At 37.4% G+C, this 17,616-nt stretch overlaps 2 protein-coding genes and 1 pseudogene across 2 annotated transcripts; all 3 read left to right on the forward strand.

The window, feature by feature from the left end:
* Positions 1 to 781: 781 nt before the first annotated feature.
* LOC146888757 (uncharacterized) lies at positions 782 to 3,473 on the forward strand (annotated as a pseudogene).
* Positions 3,474 to 12,197: 8,724 nt separating this feature from the next.
* On the forward strand, positions 12,198 to 13,448 carry LOC114188886 (uncharacterized). Its single transcript, XM_028077551.1, has 3 exons — positions 12,198 to 12,638; positions 12,681 to 12,885; positions 13,105 to 13,448. Exons 1-3 carry the CDS (start codon positions 12,198 to 12,200, stop codon positions 13,446 to 13,448), a joined length of 990 nt encoding a protein of 329 aa, XP_027933352.1.
* A 1,614-nt stretch (positions 13,449 to 15,062) lies between these two features.
* Positions 15,063 to 15,926, forward strand: LOC114188893 (uncharacterized). Its single transcript, XM_028077561.1, has 2 exons — positions 15,063 to 15,266; positions 15,636 to 15,926. Exons 1-2 carry the CDS (start codon positions 15,063 to 15,065, stop codon positions 15,924 to 15,926), a joined length of 495 nt encoding a protein of 164 aa, XP_027933362.1.
* The last annotated feature ends 1,690 nt before the right edge of the window (positions 15,927 to 17,616 follow it).

Genomic DNA, 17,616 nt, shown 5'->3' on the forward strand with positions numbered 1-17,616 from the left:
TAAGCTGTCAGTCGTCAGTCTCCGTTTCTGCTCCCTTAAGTCTCTTTATATAGGCTTCAACTGGACTTTGGGCTTTATCTGTCAGTTGCTAAATTCTTTCATTTTTATTTAATTAATTAGCAACTCAATTTCTGTCCAATTTCCAATTCTGCCCCTCTTATTTAAGCATTTTTACAAAATTGACCAAAATTTGACCAGAGTTTGACCAGTTTGACCAGAGTTGACCAGTTGACTAAATTTGACCAATTTGACTGTGCAATCAGAGGCTAACACGTGGCGCGGAGACTTTCTCTCCAGAATTAGGGTTTGCTCCTCCTTCCTCCCGTGCGTGACGGCTGCTGTTTCGCGTTTTCCGGTAAGGTCTTCTTCTCCGGCGAAGGCGCGGTGGTGGATCATGAATCTCTTCCGCTGTTGCTGCGTGTACTGGTCCGTGAGGTTGATGGAATGGTGACGGACTTCAGCGAGTGGTGGTGATGGTGCTACGCGAATGGAGCGCTGATTCCATGAAAAGATGGTGGCGGTGCAGATCTGCGTTTTCTGCTGCCATGGCTGCTGCGTTGGTGGCGCGCGAGGAAGTTGACGGAACTGTAGTGAGGACGACGAACTTGGTGCAAGCGGGCGTCGTAGATCTGGTGCGGAGGCCATGGTGGTGGAGCTTCTCCTCTCCTCTGGTTTTGCTAAACTCGTGGTGGTCGTGGCTGGTAGATGCTCGCGTTCGCTGCTGCCATGGAGAAGATGGAGAGGCATGGTGGTTGCGGCGTGACGGCGCTGGTTCGCGCAGATGGTGGTGCGTGGTGCGGCGGAGCTTGCGCGATTCCGATCTGTTCCTCGCTGCTGGTGGTGCGCGAAGGATGGTGGAGTGTTCGCGTTGTTGCTGCAGATGCGGAGGCGAGAAGATGGTGCTGCGGGAACTCGCGGTAGTCGGAAATGGAGCAGGTACAATGGTGCGAAGCGTGAACGGAGACGGCACGGTGCTGTTGCGGTGGTGCTGTCGCTGCTGGTGCGTCGCCGGCAATGGTGTGATGGTGATGCAGTGGTGGCCGGCGAGGTGAGGAGGTGCGGCGGCGGCTGCCATGGTGGTGGAAGGAGAGAAGAAAATTAGGGTTAGGGTTTCATGAGTGAGATGGAGGAGATGATGACGTGGGTGAGTGAAGGATTATGACACGTGGCAGCTTATGGTTGGCTAATTTTAAAAGGTGGGGATTGCCACATGGCATGATCTGGTTGAGTGGAGTTTAAGTGGTAGGAGGGGTGCAACTTAGTGAAAACTGGGGGTGCAGAACAGGTTTTTGGTGGTCCACTTGAGGAAGGAGTGTGCAAATAAAATCTGGGGGTGCATTTAGCTCCTGATTTATTCTTTTCCAGAATTTCTTGATTTTGGACTTATTTTGTAACTTTGAATATTTCAAAATCACACTATTAATTGACCAAAAATAAATTCCAGCTGCATTAACAAACGTTAAAATATCCAATAATATTTTATGCAACTAAAATCAATTTTTACGCCACTTTTACCAAACTTACTCAATAAATCCAATAATCACAAATCCTAATTAAATCAATCTTTTAGCACAGAAAATTCAATTAAATCCCCAAATTTAAATATTAAATGAGGGCAAAAATTTGAACTCATCAGTAGGTTAGGCTAAGCTGGACTAGGTTGGATACTTGGCTGTCTTGATATGCATATTGTTTATTTGTTTGGTCTAGTTTGGCTAGGTGTGGTACAATATATATCTGTAAAACTATATATGTTTTATCTGTTAAAGCTCACCCTATCTGCTTGTGTTTGGCGATGATCGTGTACGCGATACACGAGAGCAGATGTTGTTGATGCAGGTGGCTCAGGTGAAGCTTAGTCGCGGAGAGGAGATAGATTCGGGGAAATCTTATGTTTTATTTTCTTTGATTTTGAGATCAGTTGTAAACCCTGATGGGTGCTATTATAACATTTGATTTTTGGTTTTGGTGACTGATGGTTGTGAATGTTGTTTACTTATTTAATAAATTTTAAATTTTCCCGCGTTTTAGGAAAATGAGGTATTATTAAAGGTTGTGTTATTAATTTACTTCTTTATTTTATTTATAAATCCGTAATATCCTGACGGGATGTTACAGACGCGCTCAATAGCGCTCACCCGTTCCAATGATACGATACCACGATCCACGCCCTTTGCGATAATGGGGTACAATTCAGCCATGAGTTTAGCATACGAGACCACCAGAACAATGATGATTGGTTTCGAACATCAGCCGCAACCCAGTCATAACCGGCCTTAGTTGGCCAGCTACTGTTCTATTTCAATGGGAATTTAGGACCAACATACCATAATGGAAGACTAGAGGATTCGTAAGTTTACTGGAGAAATATTTTTGAATCTGTAGAAGGATGTAGTTATATGGCATATACATGTTCTCATTTTCCTAATTATGAACCTTGATATCTTGTTTTCTTAATGTTTTTATGAAATTGAATAGCTTCTCACTTTGTTCTCATCAAACATTGTAGGAGCTTGATGCCATCCACAAGGTACTTGGTGAAAACAACTTAGTATATAGTTATAACTTTTATTAGTATGTCGTTATCTAGTATTTATATTCTCTTTGTGTATAGGTCATTAAGTTTAATCATGAGCATGATTTCACACCAGAATTTCCTCTTTTGCTTGTTGGGGGTGATGAACTAAACATTGTGACACAGCAAACCAATTTTTGTGCTGCTCCTGAAGGTGGTGAAAATGAGCTCATGTTTTATTCTTTAGATGCTCACAACAACTCAAATTCTTCACAGTATATTTCTTAGGAAAGTAGGTATAGTAACAATAGCAATTGTAATGGTGATGACACTGTCTTCATTTGTCTTCATATGTTGACAAATAATGTATGTGTATATTCCTTGGATGAAAAACATTTTTCCCCTTTTGATCCATCGCTTGTTAACATTGCAACCGAGATAGTGTGAAGCTATATCAAAATTTGGCAAGTGACAGATTGTAGATTTCTGAATGCAATCAAATGGAACCTGTTGTTTTTCCCTCCAAGAGGAAGCTTGATGATGTCCCTGTTGAAGGTAAAATCAAAACAAATCAGAGAATCGCAAGAAAAAAGCTCACGTTTTGAAATATATAAGTTTTTTCTCTGATTTCTCCAACTAAATTTGTTTCCAAAATTACAAATGATGATTACATTAACTACTTAAAAGTCATACTAACAACAATGTTTGATTGATTAATGATGTATTATTTTCTTATTCTTAGTGTTTTTAAGAATCCAACTACGAGTTTAAACACATTGATAACAATCTTTTTATGTTTCAATATCAGGTGCAAGGATGTATGAAGAACAACACATGGTGCAAGAAGAATGACAAACATGACAGCAATAGGGAAGATGCATAAGAGACAAATGCATGATCAGATGGATAAAGCTCTAGTAGTAATATGTTAGAGGATGATAACACAAAAAATATTTGAGGATTCTATTTCTGCCATTCACTCTAATAGATGTCCAATGAAGTTCAATAAGTACTATCAACTTGTTTAACATATATAAATACTACACAAGTCAAATATTATTTTTATGGGATTGTTTGTAGAACAGATATTGCTAAAATTCTTAATAAAATATAATTAGCAGAAGGCTTATGTTATCTTCATTATGATTGCAAACCTCAAATCATTCATTGTAAGTCGAACAACATATTACTTGATAAGGTTAAAAGTAATTTTCTTCAAATATTTATGTGTAAGAGTAAGGAACCAGAAGGATGCGGGTGGCCATGAAAGAGGCCTTCTTTTATTTTAGCTATAACTTTTCCTCTTCTTTTGTGCCTATGTCTCTTTCGTTACAGCCTTTAGATAGGGAAACTTTGCAACTTCATCTCCATTTAGAAAGTCTCTTTTACCTCCCAAAGTCCTAGTTTCTTCTTGAACTTTCTTCACTACTCTTGGATCTTTTAGTAGTTATAAACAAATGTCAAAATGTTAGAAATTGAAACATAAGTAAAAACATCAATAAATAATGAATTGAATTGTAGGGATAAAAAACACTGAGAGGAGACTTTCAATACTGTTAGTATAAAGGATTTAAAATTGGTTACAACTAGCAGATGTTTGCAAAACCCTCGCAAAGTAGTAGGGGTTCCAAAACCACAGTAAGTAACTAAGGTTCCAAAATCGCGGGTAGATATCAGGGGTTTTAAAACCGTAGGTAAACACTAGGGGTTTTTAACCGCCGATAAATACCAGGAGTTTCAAACCGCCGGTAAATACTAGGGGTTTCAAATTGTTGGTAAATTTTTCAGTTAACTTTTTTCCGATGTAAATAACCATATCATCTGCAAAAATATTCATCTTCCATTTTATTAATGTGCATTTGATTCAAAAAAATATTCAGAAGCTTTCATTTCAATGTTATGCGATAAGCAACCATATTATCATGTTTTCATCTTCACCAGTAGTTTCTCTTTCAATTTTTAAAAAATAAATTTATTTTTTTATTTTTCATTAATATAAGACTAAAAAATAATTTATCATAATCTAATCAAAAGTTAAGAGACATAATTACTAAAAAAGAAAACTATCATAATCAAGTTACAATTAAAAATTGACTATAAAAAATCACACAGCACATTGTTTCTTCTTCTATATTAATAAAATTAATATACAAAAGGGTTATGAGATAAAAAAATAATGCTAAATGTTAAACAAATTGTTCATTATCAAGTGAGACAAGAGAAAAATACCTTATTTATTTATTTAATAATGGAAGAGAAAATATGAAAAAATGAGGATAGAAATACTAAGTTTGTGTTTAACTTTTTTTAGTAATAAAAGAAAAAAAAAGCATGAGAGAAGAATATAATATATGGAAAACTCAAAAAACAATGAGAGAGAAAATAAAAATATCTTAATAATTTTTGTTTATTTATATATTTGATTTTATGTTTTATTATTTATTATTGTATTCTATAAAATTAATAAATAAATACTTAATTTAATTTTTATTAATTTTAAATATAATATTATTTAATTTTAAAAAATATAAATAATTTAAAAAGATTAAAAAATTTATATAATTTAAAAAAAATAATAAATAAATAAAAAGAATGGGGGAGGGGGTGGTAGCCCCGCTTGCCCCTTCCAACCTAGTGATAGAGAGTGTAGATTAGAGAGATTTGAAATAAATGCTACAATCTCACTATAATAGATGAGATAAGAAGGTGAAGGATCGTAAATGACTTTTTTATCCTTTCTTATTTTGTTTTTCTAATACTATCCTTTTATTATTTATTTATTATTCCCGTATGATCAAACAAACCTAGTGATAGAGAGTGTAGATTAGAGAGATTTGAAATAAATGCTACAATCTCACTATAATAGATGAGATAAGAAGGTGAAGGATCGTAAATGACTTTTTTATCCTTTCTTATTTTGTTTTTCTAATACTATCCTTTTATTATTTATTTATTATTCCCGTATGATCAAACAATGGTTATGGTAAATTACTTCCTTATTCCTTCTCCAGGTCTATTATCTTTAACTCATTCTTTAATACACTTTTCCAAGAAGAAATTGTTTTCTTAAAATTTTGTATCATCGTATATTTTTGTTTAAATATTTTTTTTAAAATATTTTCTTTTAAAATATTTTTTAATTATTTAATTAAAGAGTTAAAAAAAAAGTTTTGAATTTCTTCTGGTCTTTAAAATTTGTTATGATTTTTTATTTATTTTATGTGTAAATATTATTTTTTTATTTTGAAATTTTTAGATAATTTTGTTTTTAAAATTTACGATTTTTATTTTGTTAACAAATAAATTTATGTATTTTTAGTTTTAATTTCTTATTAAAATTAAATAAAATAATATTATTTTATAATTTTAATAACATAAAGTTTAATTTAAAATTATATATTTTATATATGACTAAAATTATATAATAATATTTTCTGAATAATTTCATAAGTAAATTAAAATTAAAAATGTACATATTTCTTTATTTAAATAAATAAGTTTTAATAATAAAATTATCTAAACAATTAAAAATGTAAAATATTTTACATAAGAAATAAAAAAATTATTTTTTGGTTCATTAATTAAATTATTAGTAAAAATCTAAAGATTAAAAATATATAAATAATATAAAATTGTATAAAATTTTAAGAAAAGGTAAAAAAAAATTTAAAACCATTAGCTATATTAACAAATAGTATCAAATTAAAAAATATTTTTATATCAAAAAAACCAAAAATTGAATACTTCAAAATTACTATTAAAAACATAAAAAAAAATAAAGAACGTAAATATTTAATAGATGTTAAATATTTAATAGTATCAAATTATTTCCCAAATAAATATTTAATAGATGTTAAATTTATTTTTATACCAAATATATTTTATTATTCATTTTTTATAAATAAATCTTTTATTATTTCAGACAATCAGTAAAAATTAAATAAATTATTGTAAATCATTTATATAGTATTTTATATTACTTTTAACATTAGAAATATTTTGGTAATCTAGCTTTTTTATTTATTATAAATGTTTATTTTAATATGTCACATCAGTCAACTCACTCACAAGCTTTTACGAACTCCACTCTCTAATTCACTCTAAAATTACCTTCTAATCCCTTAAAAGAAACAACATAAATTTCACCCTCTAATCCTTTCGATCTCTTCCTCTTCCTCTCCCTTAAATCATTCCTCTCAAAAGACCACAACCTAAGTCTTTAATGCTAGTTTGATATTTCTATTATTCAAGGTGTTGCCTTATTGAATTCTTGACCTTCTCAGGTCCATTTGGAATTGTCTACAAAAGACACTCTGACGATAAAATAAGTTTTTAATTTATAGAGTGTGGCCAATTAATATTGAAATTATGAATCCTCTACATCTTACCCAATTACCTATATTTGTAGTAGGGGTGATGGATTAGATACTTTCTGTAACATCCCGACCGGATATTATGAATTTAATTAATAAAATAAAGAAATAATAATTTAATGTCAATTAATAAAACTTCATTTCCCAAAAATACGGAAATTTAGAACTTTTATTACTTTCAATAATAAACCAAAATCCATAAGTATAAGTAAAATCGTAATTATCCAAAAGTCCACTAATATCCATAGTTATAATTTATTTGAAATCATAAAACCACATAAAAGCTCTGATAAAAATCTCCCAAGATTAGCCTCGCTCCGGCTCTACGCCTCACCAGTCCCAACTACAACATCATCTACTCACGTATACCGCGTATACGATCATCGCCACATACAAGCAGATAGGGTGAGCTAACAAAATAACCATATATTTTTTTAGCATATATACATACACACACACACACACACACACACATATATATATATATATATATATATATATATATATATATATATATATATATATATCACACAATCACACCAAAGGAATTTCATCCTTTGATTTCATACCACCTAGCCACAACCATGTTAACCGTGCTCTACGTCTTCTAGTGACTACCTTAAGATATCTTGCTGCCATACCTATCGGCCACAACCGATAGAGCACGTGTAGGAAACCATGCTACGGATCACACACTGTAACGCTAGGTGGAGTTTCCAAATACGAACATAGTTCGTAACATCCCAAGACTACCAAACTCATAAGCTAATTACTAAGGAGGGCAATCCATCTGGACCCATCCGTACTGGCCACAACCAGCACACTCACACCAGTAACACTCGCCAACCCGAGCTCAACTCAAGGGTTCCTCGTGTTCATCCGCCATCCCGAGCTCAGCTCGAGGGATGCCATTCTGAGCCACACTCGAGGAATGCCACGTGCTTAACCCCTATCCCGAGCTCAACTCAAGGGATACGTTATGAGCCACAACTCAAGGAACACCAGCAAGTTGACCTTTAAGGCATCACTAAAGCTTTGTAGATCACGCACATCAAGAATAAGAACACCAATATTGCTGCAGTAAAATCGCCTAGCAAGGGACACGTATCGCTAGGCGCTACCCGCTTCCAGACCGCCTGGAGGGTATGACGGGTCGAATCTTTGCTCTCATTAAGTGTTTAATAATGTTGCATACTATATTATTGAATATTATTGAGTTTAATAATGCTACTGTAATTTAATTTAGGTCCTTAAGAGTGTAAATTGTGAATATTTCAAGTCATAAAATAAGTCCCAAAATCATAATTTTGGAGAGGAATAGTTCAAGTACTAAATGCACCCTTAGTTTTCATTTTCACACCCCTTCTACAATTGGACTATCTATTTCTGAAAAAGAATACATCTGGGGCTAAATGCATCTCTAGTTTTCATTTTGTACACCCTATTCTACAATTGAGTTATAATTTCTTGAGCTAAATGCACCTCTAGTTTTCATTTTCACACCCCCTTCTGCAATTAGCCATTTAATTCTGAAAAGGAATATTTCTGAAGCTAAATGCACCTCCAGTTTTTATTTTCCACACCCCTCCTGGAATTGCGTCTTCTGATTCTATTCTGCACCCTTCTTTTTACTAATTTGCACCTCTAATATCAATTAACCTCCACTCAACCAGATTACGCCACGTGACAATACTCCACTTACTAAAATAACCAATTAAAGTTTGTCACGTCCTCAATCCACCACTCACTAACATAACCACTTACAATTTGCCACGTCGTCAATCCTCCATTCATTAAAATACCCAACCAAAACATGACACCTCATCATTTTCTCTCCCTCACACCATTAGAAACCTTAATCCTAATTTCTTCTCCTCTCTCACCCTCACCATGCCGCAACTGTAAGACCTGAGAAATTTAAATAATTAAATTAATAATTATTTAATAAATGCGGGTAGTGGAAGCCTTTATGGCACTTAGTGTTAATTGTTGTGACGTGGAAAAGTACTAGCTCAAATGGTTGAGAGTACTTAATTGTGTGAGAGAAGTTGGGTTCGAGTCCTATGTATGCCTTTGTGTGTTATTTTAATTTATGCATTATTTCGTTAGTATATTTGAATGCTAGACGTGATAATATAATCCTAAAATTTTAGGAATTATCACAAACATGATTTGGTTGAATTGGTTGTGCACTTGTCTTTTGATACCATGGTTGTGTGTTCAAACCTTGATGAGAACATATTAATCCTTTTATTTTTGCTATAATACTTTTGGTCTGAATGTGAAAGGGTGGGAAAGCCCTAGAGATAATGGGCAGCCAAGGGAGTTTGTAAAAATAGTCCATAATGGCTTATGAAAGGTAATAATAGACATGAAAAAGCCAATTTTCGTTTTATTTTTTTTACCACAATTAGGAGCAATGAATTATGTACCTTTACCATAAGATTTTCGTGCCAACATGCTGTGAATTGGGTGTGTGATTATTTTGTTATATATGACCAAACCCTTGTGTGAATGTATGGAAATACTGGCGTTCTTGGTACTGTATGGGATTATGGGTAATTGCTTGGTTTGGGAGTCAAATTTTAGGGTCTAAAATAGGTTCATAATGTTGGAACGATGAAAGGGTCTGGTTGTCATGTTTGTATGAGGTTTTGGCATGGTGTGCGGGTTTAGTGTGCGCGTAATAGTGAGGCAATCTAATAGTCTCGCTCAGGCGAGCCAGGCTCGCCTAGGTGAGAGTTGTAGAGCTAGAATTGTGTTTTTGTACGAGCTACTCGCTTAGGTGAAATGACAGGATTTTTGGGCGACTTGTTGCTTCGCTCAAGCGAGAAAACGAGGATGTGAGACTGTGTTTTGGGGTGCCTCGCACAGGCGAGGGGATTAGGGTTTTGGGCGACAAGGTGTCTCGCCCAGGCAAGAGATTCTCGCTTAAGCGAGACCTCTTGTTAAATTTTGCGTTTTTCTTAACTTGTCGCTTGGACGAGTGTTTGAGGGTTTGGCAAAGTGTGACCTCGCCCAGGCGAGGAGGAACTCGCCTAAGCGAGAATTCGCAGGTTAATCAGTCCAGCACGCTCGCTCAGGCGTGGAAGCTTAGCTTAAGCGAGACTGGCCTGGTCGCTTAAGCTAAGGCTTCTAGCCCAAGCGAGTTGAGTGCAGTTTATGTGTATTGTTTGTACGCTTTGATGAAACATGGATCAGGAGATGTTGTGCCATGAGCGGGTAGGTTCATGGATGGTGGATCACATGTGATGGTATGAACGGGGAGGTTCATACTCGATTACTCTCCTGTGGGGATACGAGCGAGGTAGGTTCGTATGTTCCGTGCTCATAGTTGAGAGATGTTGCGTGCGGGGAGGTACGTAGCTTGTGGATCACATGTGTTGGACTACAGGTGGGTAGGTCCGTAGAGTAGGACTACGAGCGGGGAGGTTCGTAGAGGCAGGACCACGACCGGACAGGTTCGTGTGAGCATCAGGAATCCTGAGTCCATGACTAACCTTGTTGTATGTTAGTGGTTGAAAAGCCTTGGGGTGTGTTGAGAATGTAACCAAGATGTAATTATGATAATAATTTAGGTGTTTTCTATTATTTAATTTATGTGATTTTTATATATATTGTTGAGCTCACCCTTTCTGTCTGTGCTTGGCGATGATCGTGTAATTTTACACGGGAGTAGTTGATGATACATGTAATGCTGCTAACACTCGAGATGGAGAGAGGGACTAGCTGGGAATTAGAGCTAGAGATTTACTATGTTTTAAAGTTTTATTTGGAACTTGTAATAACTTTTGGAATTATTTTTATTTATTAAATGATTGTCGCATTGAACATTAAATTTTGTTTTATTCCTGATGAAGGATTATGTTGTTTTCTTTTAAGATTATTGAATATGGTGTGAGTTGATTAAGAAAGCTAAGTGAAATCCCCACTGGACATTAAGATAGCAAGCTATCTAGATGTGAAGGTTCCTTTCACAAAGCTCAAGAGAAGAAGATGATGGATTGATTCAAAACAAAAAGGAAATGGAAAGCACATAAACCATAGAAAACCAAGAACAATTAAAGGAAGAAGAAAACATAAAATGGAAAGGAAAGAAATGGTAAAAATGTGAGAAGCACGCCACTACAAGGCTAGGCTAGAAGCCATGGCAACCTTGAAGATGAGTGGATGTATGCCGCCACTTGCTATGCAAGATAAGGCTTAAAAGTATTCACTCCCAAGGGAGGAAATTCTCACAAATGGTTGAGATACAAGAGTGTTTTTACTTCAAAATGTTCAACCCTTTTACATGTCTAGGAGCACCCCTTATATAGAAGAGTTTAGGGGCCTCTAAGCAAATAAAAGATACCTAAGGATGTCTCTACAAAAACCTAACCCTAGCTTCTAGAAACTAGGTCAAATAAGGTTACAAAAATGAAAGACAAAAGAGCCAACTATAGTGTGTGCAAGGCTAATTTCGTTCTAGCACAAAAGGAGACTAAGAATGTGTCTCATATGTCTCCAAAAAGTGGCCAAAGTGTGCTAAAAACAAAGGAGACCAAAGGTACATAGGTACACTTGTTTTATGCCTTTTACTTTATACTTTATGCCTTTACTTTACTCTCTCATCCACATCATTTATGCTCCCCAATCATCATGCGCCACCTAGCATTGCTTTCTTACTCCTAATTAACCTACAAAGCAAATAAACATAGATTAGCATGTTGGCTTAAGTCAAGTCAATTATAGTCAACAAGTCAAACCTAGTCAAAGGTCAACAAGTCAACTAAAGTTGATTCAACTAAGTCAACTTGGGGAATCAAAAATAACAAACACAAATGAAAGGGATGAAGGATTAGTGAACTTCCTTTCTAAACATGCTTAGTCTTCTTAAGTATGTGCCTTCATCCTTGATTGGGGTCAATCCTTCATCAATTCCCGCGGCGGGAATTAATAAAGCTTCGACGTTCAAACTTCTTTTTATATTTTTTTAAATATTTAATCAAGTAATATCTTTTAGGGATGTTACATTTGGTATCAAAGCAAATGTTTTAAGATTTTGGGGAGCTTGGGAAGTGAGCTTACTGCATTTTTGTGTGATTTTATGTTTTGGTGTTGAATGATAATGATTGTTGTTTTGGTTATAATCTGAACTGGGTAATGTGAACAGCTGAATTATGTGGCATGCACAGGCAATGGCTAATAGGAGGCGTAAAAACAATGCTGGGGCAGATGAGATTACGAACGCAATCCACAGGATGGTGGACGCGATGTAGCCTGTTGCAGCGTAGCCGAGACCGATGATTCCCCTTGTTAAGCCTATGACGATGGAGGATTTCATGCGCCACAAGCCGGCGAAGTTTACCTGCAAAGCCACCCCAGATGAGGCAGATGCGTGGCTGTGTGAATGTGAGAAAATCTTCGGGGTGATAGAGTGCTCGGAGGCTCAAAAACTTACTTTTGCCACCTTTCTGTTGGTGACAGAGGCAGAGTACTGGTGGATGGGGATGTGGCAACAGATGCAGACCCGCGAGGAGGAGGTGAATTGGGTTAACTTCAGAAAGAAGTTTGTAGAGAAGTACTTCCCCGACATCGCTAAGCATGAGCGTGAAGCTAAGTTCCTTACCCTGCAGCAAGGGTCGATGTTAGTGCAGGCATATGTGGAGAAATTTGAGTATTTGGCGAGGTTTTACTCTCAGACTGTGACGAAGGAGTGGTGTTGCAGGAAATTTGAAGGTGGCCTAAAGCATGAATTGAGGCACTTCATTGTACCACTGAGGGTCAGGGAGTTTCCTGTCTTGGTCGAGTAGGCCAAGAGTGTAGAGCAATTGGAGATAGGACACAGCAAGGTCAGCAGATCTCAGAAGACTAGTGCTGAGGACAGACAACAGAAGAAGCCCTATAGCCGACCGCCATCATCCTCACAGAAGTTGTGGTGCTATAATTGTGGAGGAGAACACCTGAGGAGAGATTGTACACAGTCTGCGGGCAGTGGGGGAAACAGTGCTAGCACTCGTAAGTGCTATGCTTGTGATCAGTCGGGGCACTTTGCTAACAGGTGTCTTAATAAGAAGACTACCATAGGAGCATGACCGCCATCATCTTCGTCAGATAGGCCTAGAGCAGCAGGTCGAGTCTTTGCTTTGACCAGCACGGAGGCCACTCAATCAGGTAGCCTTATACTCGACTTTTGCTTATTGTTGGGTAACTGGGTGTTAGTGTTGTTTGATTCAGGAGCTTCGCACTCCTTTATATCTCATGACTGCGTGAAGAATCTGGGATTGTCGACTCGTGATCTGGGATGCGAGTTAATAGTCTCAACACTAGCATCTGGGCAGGGTTCAACTATTTCTGCCTGTGTTGGATGCTCGATGGAGGTAAAGGGCAGGCGATTCAAGGCGAACCTAATATGCTTGCCTTTGGAGGGACTGGACGTGATACTAGGCATGAACTGGTTGTCAAGTAATCACATTGCCATTGATTACGGACGACACAGAGTGGTGTTCCCTGAATCGAAAGGGTTTGAGTTGATCTCAACTCATAAAGCTTTAAAGGAGATCGAAGAAGGAACTACTTGATACATGATAGTGGCTCATGGAGAAAAGAAAAGCTCAGAGGAACAAATCTGAAGTATACCAGTGGTCGACGAGTATGTCGACATTTTTCCTGACGAAATACCCGAGTTGTCACCTAGTAGGGACATAGATTTCTCTATTGATTTAATCCTTAGGGCGGGTCCAGTGTCGGTGACTCCTTATAGAATGGCACCAACAGAGTTGGCAAAGCTGAAAAAGCAGATTGAGGATCTGTCAAAGAAGAAGTTTGTTAGACCTAGCGCATCGCCATGGGGAGCTCCTATGTTGCTAGTGAAAAAGAAGGATGGGAGTTCTCGGTTATGTGTAGACTATCGGCAGTTGAATAAACTGACGATAAAGAACAAGTACCCACTACCGAGGATTGATGATTTGCTTGATCAGTTAAGAGGGGCAGGTGTGTTTTCCAAAATAGATTTGAGGTTTGGATACCATCAGATCTTGGTCAAATCAGAAGACGTCCAGAAGACGGCATTCAGGTCAAGGTATGGACATTACGAGTATGCAGTAATGCCATTTGGAGTGACTAATGCTCCAGCAGTCTTTATGGATTATATGAATCAGATTTTTTGGCCCTATTTGGATAAGTTTGTAGTGGTGTTCATAGATGATATTCTCATCTATTCCAAGAACAATGAGGAACATGTCGATCATCTCAATGTGGTATTGGCAGTACTTAGAAAACATCAGCTCTATGGTAAGTTGTCTAAATGTGAGTTATGGTTAGAAGAGGTACAGTTTCTAAGGCATGTTATTTCAGCACATGGTATTGTAGTGGATCCAAGCAAGATTGATACGGTGTTGAAATGGGAAAGACAGCGAACTGTGATGGAGGTACGAAGTTTCTCGGGGTTGGCTGGATATTACCGGAGGTTTGTGGAAGGATTCTTTAAAACGGTAAGTCCTTTGACCCAGCTTACTAGAAAAGACCAACCATTCTCTTGGACGAGAAATGCGAGGAATGCTTTGAGAAGATGAAGAAGAGATTGACAACAGCCCTGATGTTAGCTATACCAGACACCAGTAAGAAATTTGAGGTGTTTTGTGATGCATCCTATCAGGGCTTGGGGTGTATGTTGATGCAGGAGAGGAGGTTAGTAGCTTACGCTTCTCGACAGTTGAAAGTGCACGAGAAGAACTACCTCACCCATGATTTAGAGTTGGTTGTCGTAGTGTTTGCTCTCAAGACATGGAGGCACTACTTGTATGGCTCTCAGTTCCAGGTTTTTAGTGACCACAAAAGTCTGAAATACCTGTTTTATCAGAAGGAGTTGAATATGATGCAGCGACGATGGATGGAGTATCTCAAGGATTATGACTTCGAGTTACTTTATCATCCAGATAAGGCGAATGTGGTAACGGATGCCCTAAGTCGGAAAAAGATTCACAAGACAACGATGATGGTGAAAGAACTGGAGTTGATTGAGAAACTCAGAGATATGAATCTGGGTATACAGTTGGGAGAGGATTCTATCCTAGGAAGTGTGCTAACCTTAACTAGTGATCTCATGGGGTTAATCCGCGAGGGGCAGAAGGGTGACGCTGAATTACAGCAGTTTGTGAGCTGGTTTGGGTACTGAGAAAGGGAAAGACTACAGAATGGGATCTGATGGCATCTTGCATTTCCAAGATAGAGTTTGTGTGCCGGGAAATTGGAGATTAAGGAAGCAAATTATGGAGGAGGGACACAAAAGTCGTCTTAGCATACATCCATGTATGACTAAGATGTATCAGGATTTGAAACAGTCCTTCTGGTGGAATGGAATGAAAACTGATGTCGCTGACTTTGTGGCGTCGTGTTTGGTGTGTTAGAAGGCCAAGATTGAACATCAACGACCAGGGGGTACACTAGAACCGTTAAACATCTCGTAGTGGAAATGGGATAGTATTGCAATGGACTTCGTGACGCATTTGCCGAGAACAACTAAGGGAAATGATTCAATCTAGGTGATTGTAGACAGATTGACTAAGTGTGTCAATTTCTTGGCAATTAATCAGAAGATGTCAATGGACAAGCTGGATGAGTTATATGTTAGAAAGGTAGTCAAATTGCATGGGGTGCCAACTAGTATCGTATCTGACAGAGATCCGAGATTTACTTCTCGTTTTTGGCAGTCGTTGCAGGCAGCTTTAGGGACTCAGTTACGAATGAGTTCTGCTTATCATCCTTAGACAGATGGGCAGTCTGAGAGGATGATCCAGTCCTTGGAAGACCTGCTGCGAGCCTGTGTTCTGGATCACATGGGCAGTTGGGGTGATATGCTTCCTTTGGTGGAATTTACATACAACAACAGTTATCACTCCAGTATTGGTATGTTGCCATATGAGGCCTTGTATGGGTGGCGATGCAGGACACCACTATGTTGGAATCAAGATGGCGAATCACTAGTGTTCGGTCCAGAGTTCTTACAACAGACTATTGAGAAGGTCAAAGCTATTCAGGAGAGAATGAAGGCAACTTAGCACAGGCAAAAGTCCTATGCAGACAAGAGGAGGAGGCCTTTGGAATTTGAAGTTGGGGATCATGTGTTCCTCCGAGTAACACCGACAGCGGGAATCGGGAGAGCCATCAAATCAAGAAAGTTAACTTCACGGTTTGTTAGACCCTATCAGATACTGAAAAGGATTGGCGCGCTGCAGCCTATGAGATTGCCTTGCCGCCGCACTTGGCGAATCTGCATAATGTATTTCACGTTTCTCAGTTGAGGAAATACATAGCAGACCCATCCCTTGTGCTAGAGTCAGATGATATTCAGATAAGAGAAGACTTGACCATAAACACAGGCCGGTGCGGATCCTCGACTCGCAAGTGAAAAAGCTACGAGGAAAGGAAATAAAGACAGTGAAGGTCCTCTGGGATGAAATCACTCAGGAGATGACTTGGGAGATGGAGGATCGCATGAGGCAATCCTACCCACACTTGTTTCCTAGTAAGTGCAATTTTCGAGGATGAAAATCTTTAAAGGTGGGGGGAATGTAAGACCTGAGAAATTTAAATAATTAAATTAATAATTATTTAATAAATGCGGGTAGTGGAAGCCTTTATGGCACTTAGTGTTAATTGTTGTGACGTTGAAAAGTACTGGCTCAAATGGTTGAGAGTACTTAATTGTGTGAAAGGACTTGGGTTCGAGTCCTATGTATGCCTTTGTGTGTTATTTTAATTTATGCATTATTTCGTTAGTATATTTGAATGCTAGACGTGATAACATAATCCTAAAATTTTAGGAATTATCACAAACATGATTTAGTTGAATTGGTTGTGCACTTGTCTTGTGATACCACAGTTGTGTGTTCAAACCTTAATGAGAACATATTAATCCTTTTATTTTTGCTATAATACTTGTGGTCTGAATGTAAAAGGGTAGGAAAGCCCTAGAGATAATGGGCAGCCAAGGGAGTTTGGAAAAACAGTCCATAATGGCTTATGAAAGGTAATAATTAAAAAGTCAATTTTCGTTTTATTTTATTTACCACAATTAGGAGCAATATAAAAAGGGAGAGTTAGGCAATTAGAAGGGTTTTGGAAGTCTGAAAAATTAGAGTGAGAAAGGATCACGAATTTTGAGTGGAAAAGTGAATTTGGGGTTTGAGAGTGATGAAGGATTATCTTGTTCCTTTTTAAGATTATTGAATATGGTGTGAGTTGATTAAGAAAGCTAAGTGAAATCTCCACTAGACATTAAGATAGCAAGCTATCTAGATGTGAAGGTTCCTTTCACAAAGCTAAAGAGAAGAAGATGATGAATTGATTCAAAACACAAAGGAAATGGAAAGCACATAAACCATAGAAAACCAAGAACAATTAAAGGAAGAAGAAAACATAAAATGAAAAGGAAAGGAATGGTAAAAATGTGAGAAACATGCCACTACAAGGCTAGGCTAGAAGCCATGGCAACCTTGAAGATGAGTGGATATGTGCCGCCACTTGCTATGCAAGATAAGGCTTAAAAGTATTCACTCCCTAGGGAGGAAACTCTCACAAATGGTTGAGACACAAGAGTGTTTTTACTTCAAAATGTTCAACCCTTTTACATGTCTAGGAGCACCCCTTATATAGAAGAGTTTATGGGCCTCTAAGCAAATAAAAGATACCTAAGGATGTCTCTACAAAAACCTAACCCTAGCTTCTAGAAACTAGGTCAAATAAGGT

This window comes from Vigna unguiculata, chromosome 1 (genome assembly GCF_037176805.1).
Source record: "Vigna unguiculata cultivar grain cowpea cultivar isolate G323 ecotype 2 chromosome 1, ASM3717680v1, whole genome shotgun sequence".
Taxonomy (NCBI): Eukaryota; Viridiplantae; Streptophyta; class Magnoliopsida; order Fabales; family Fabaceae; genus Vigna; species Vigna unguiculata.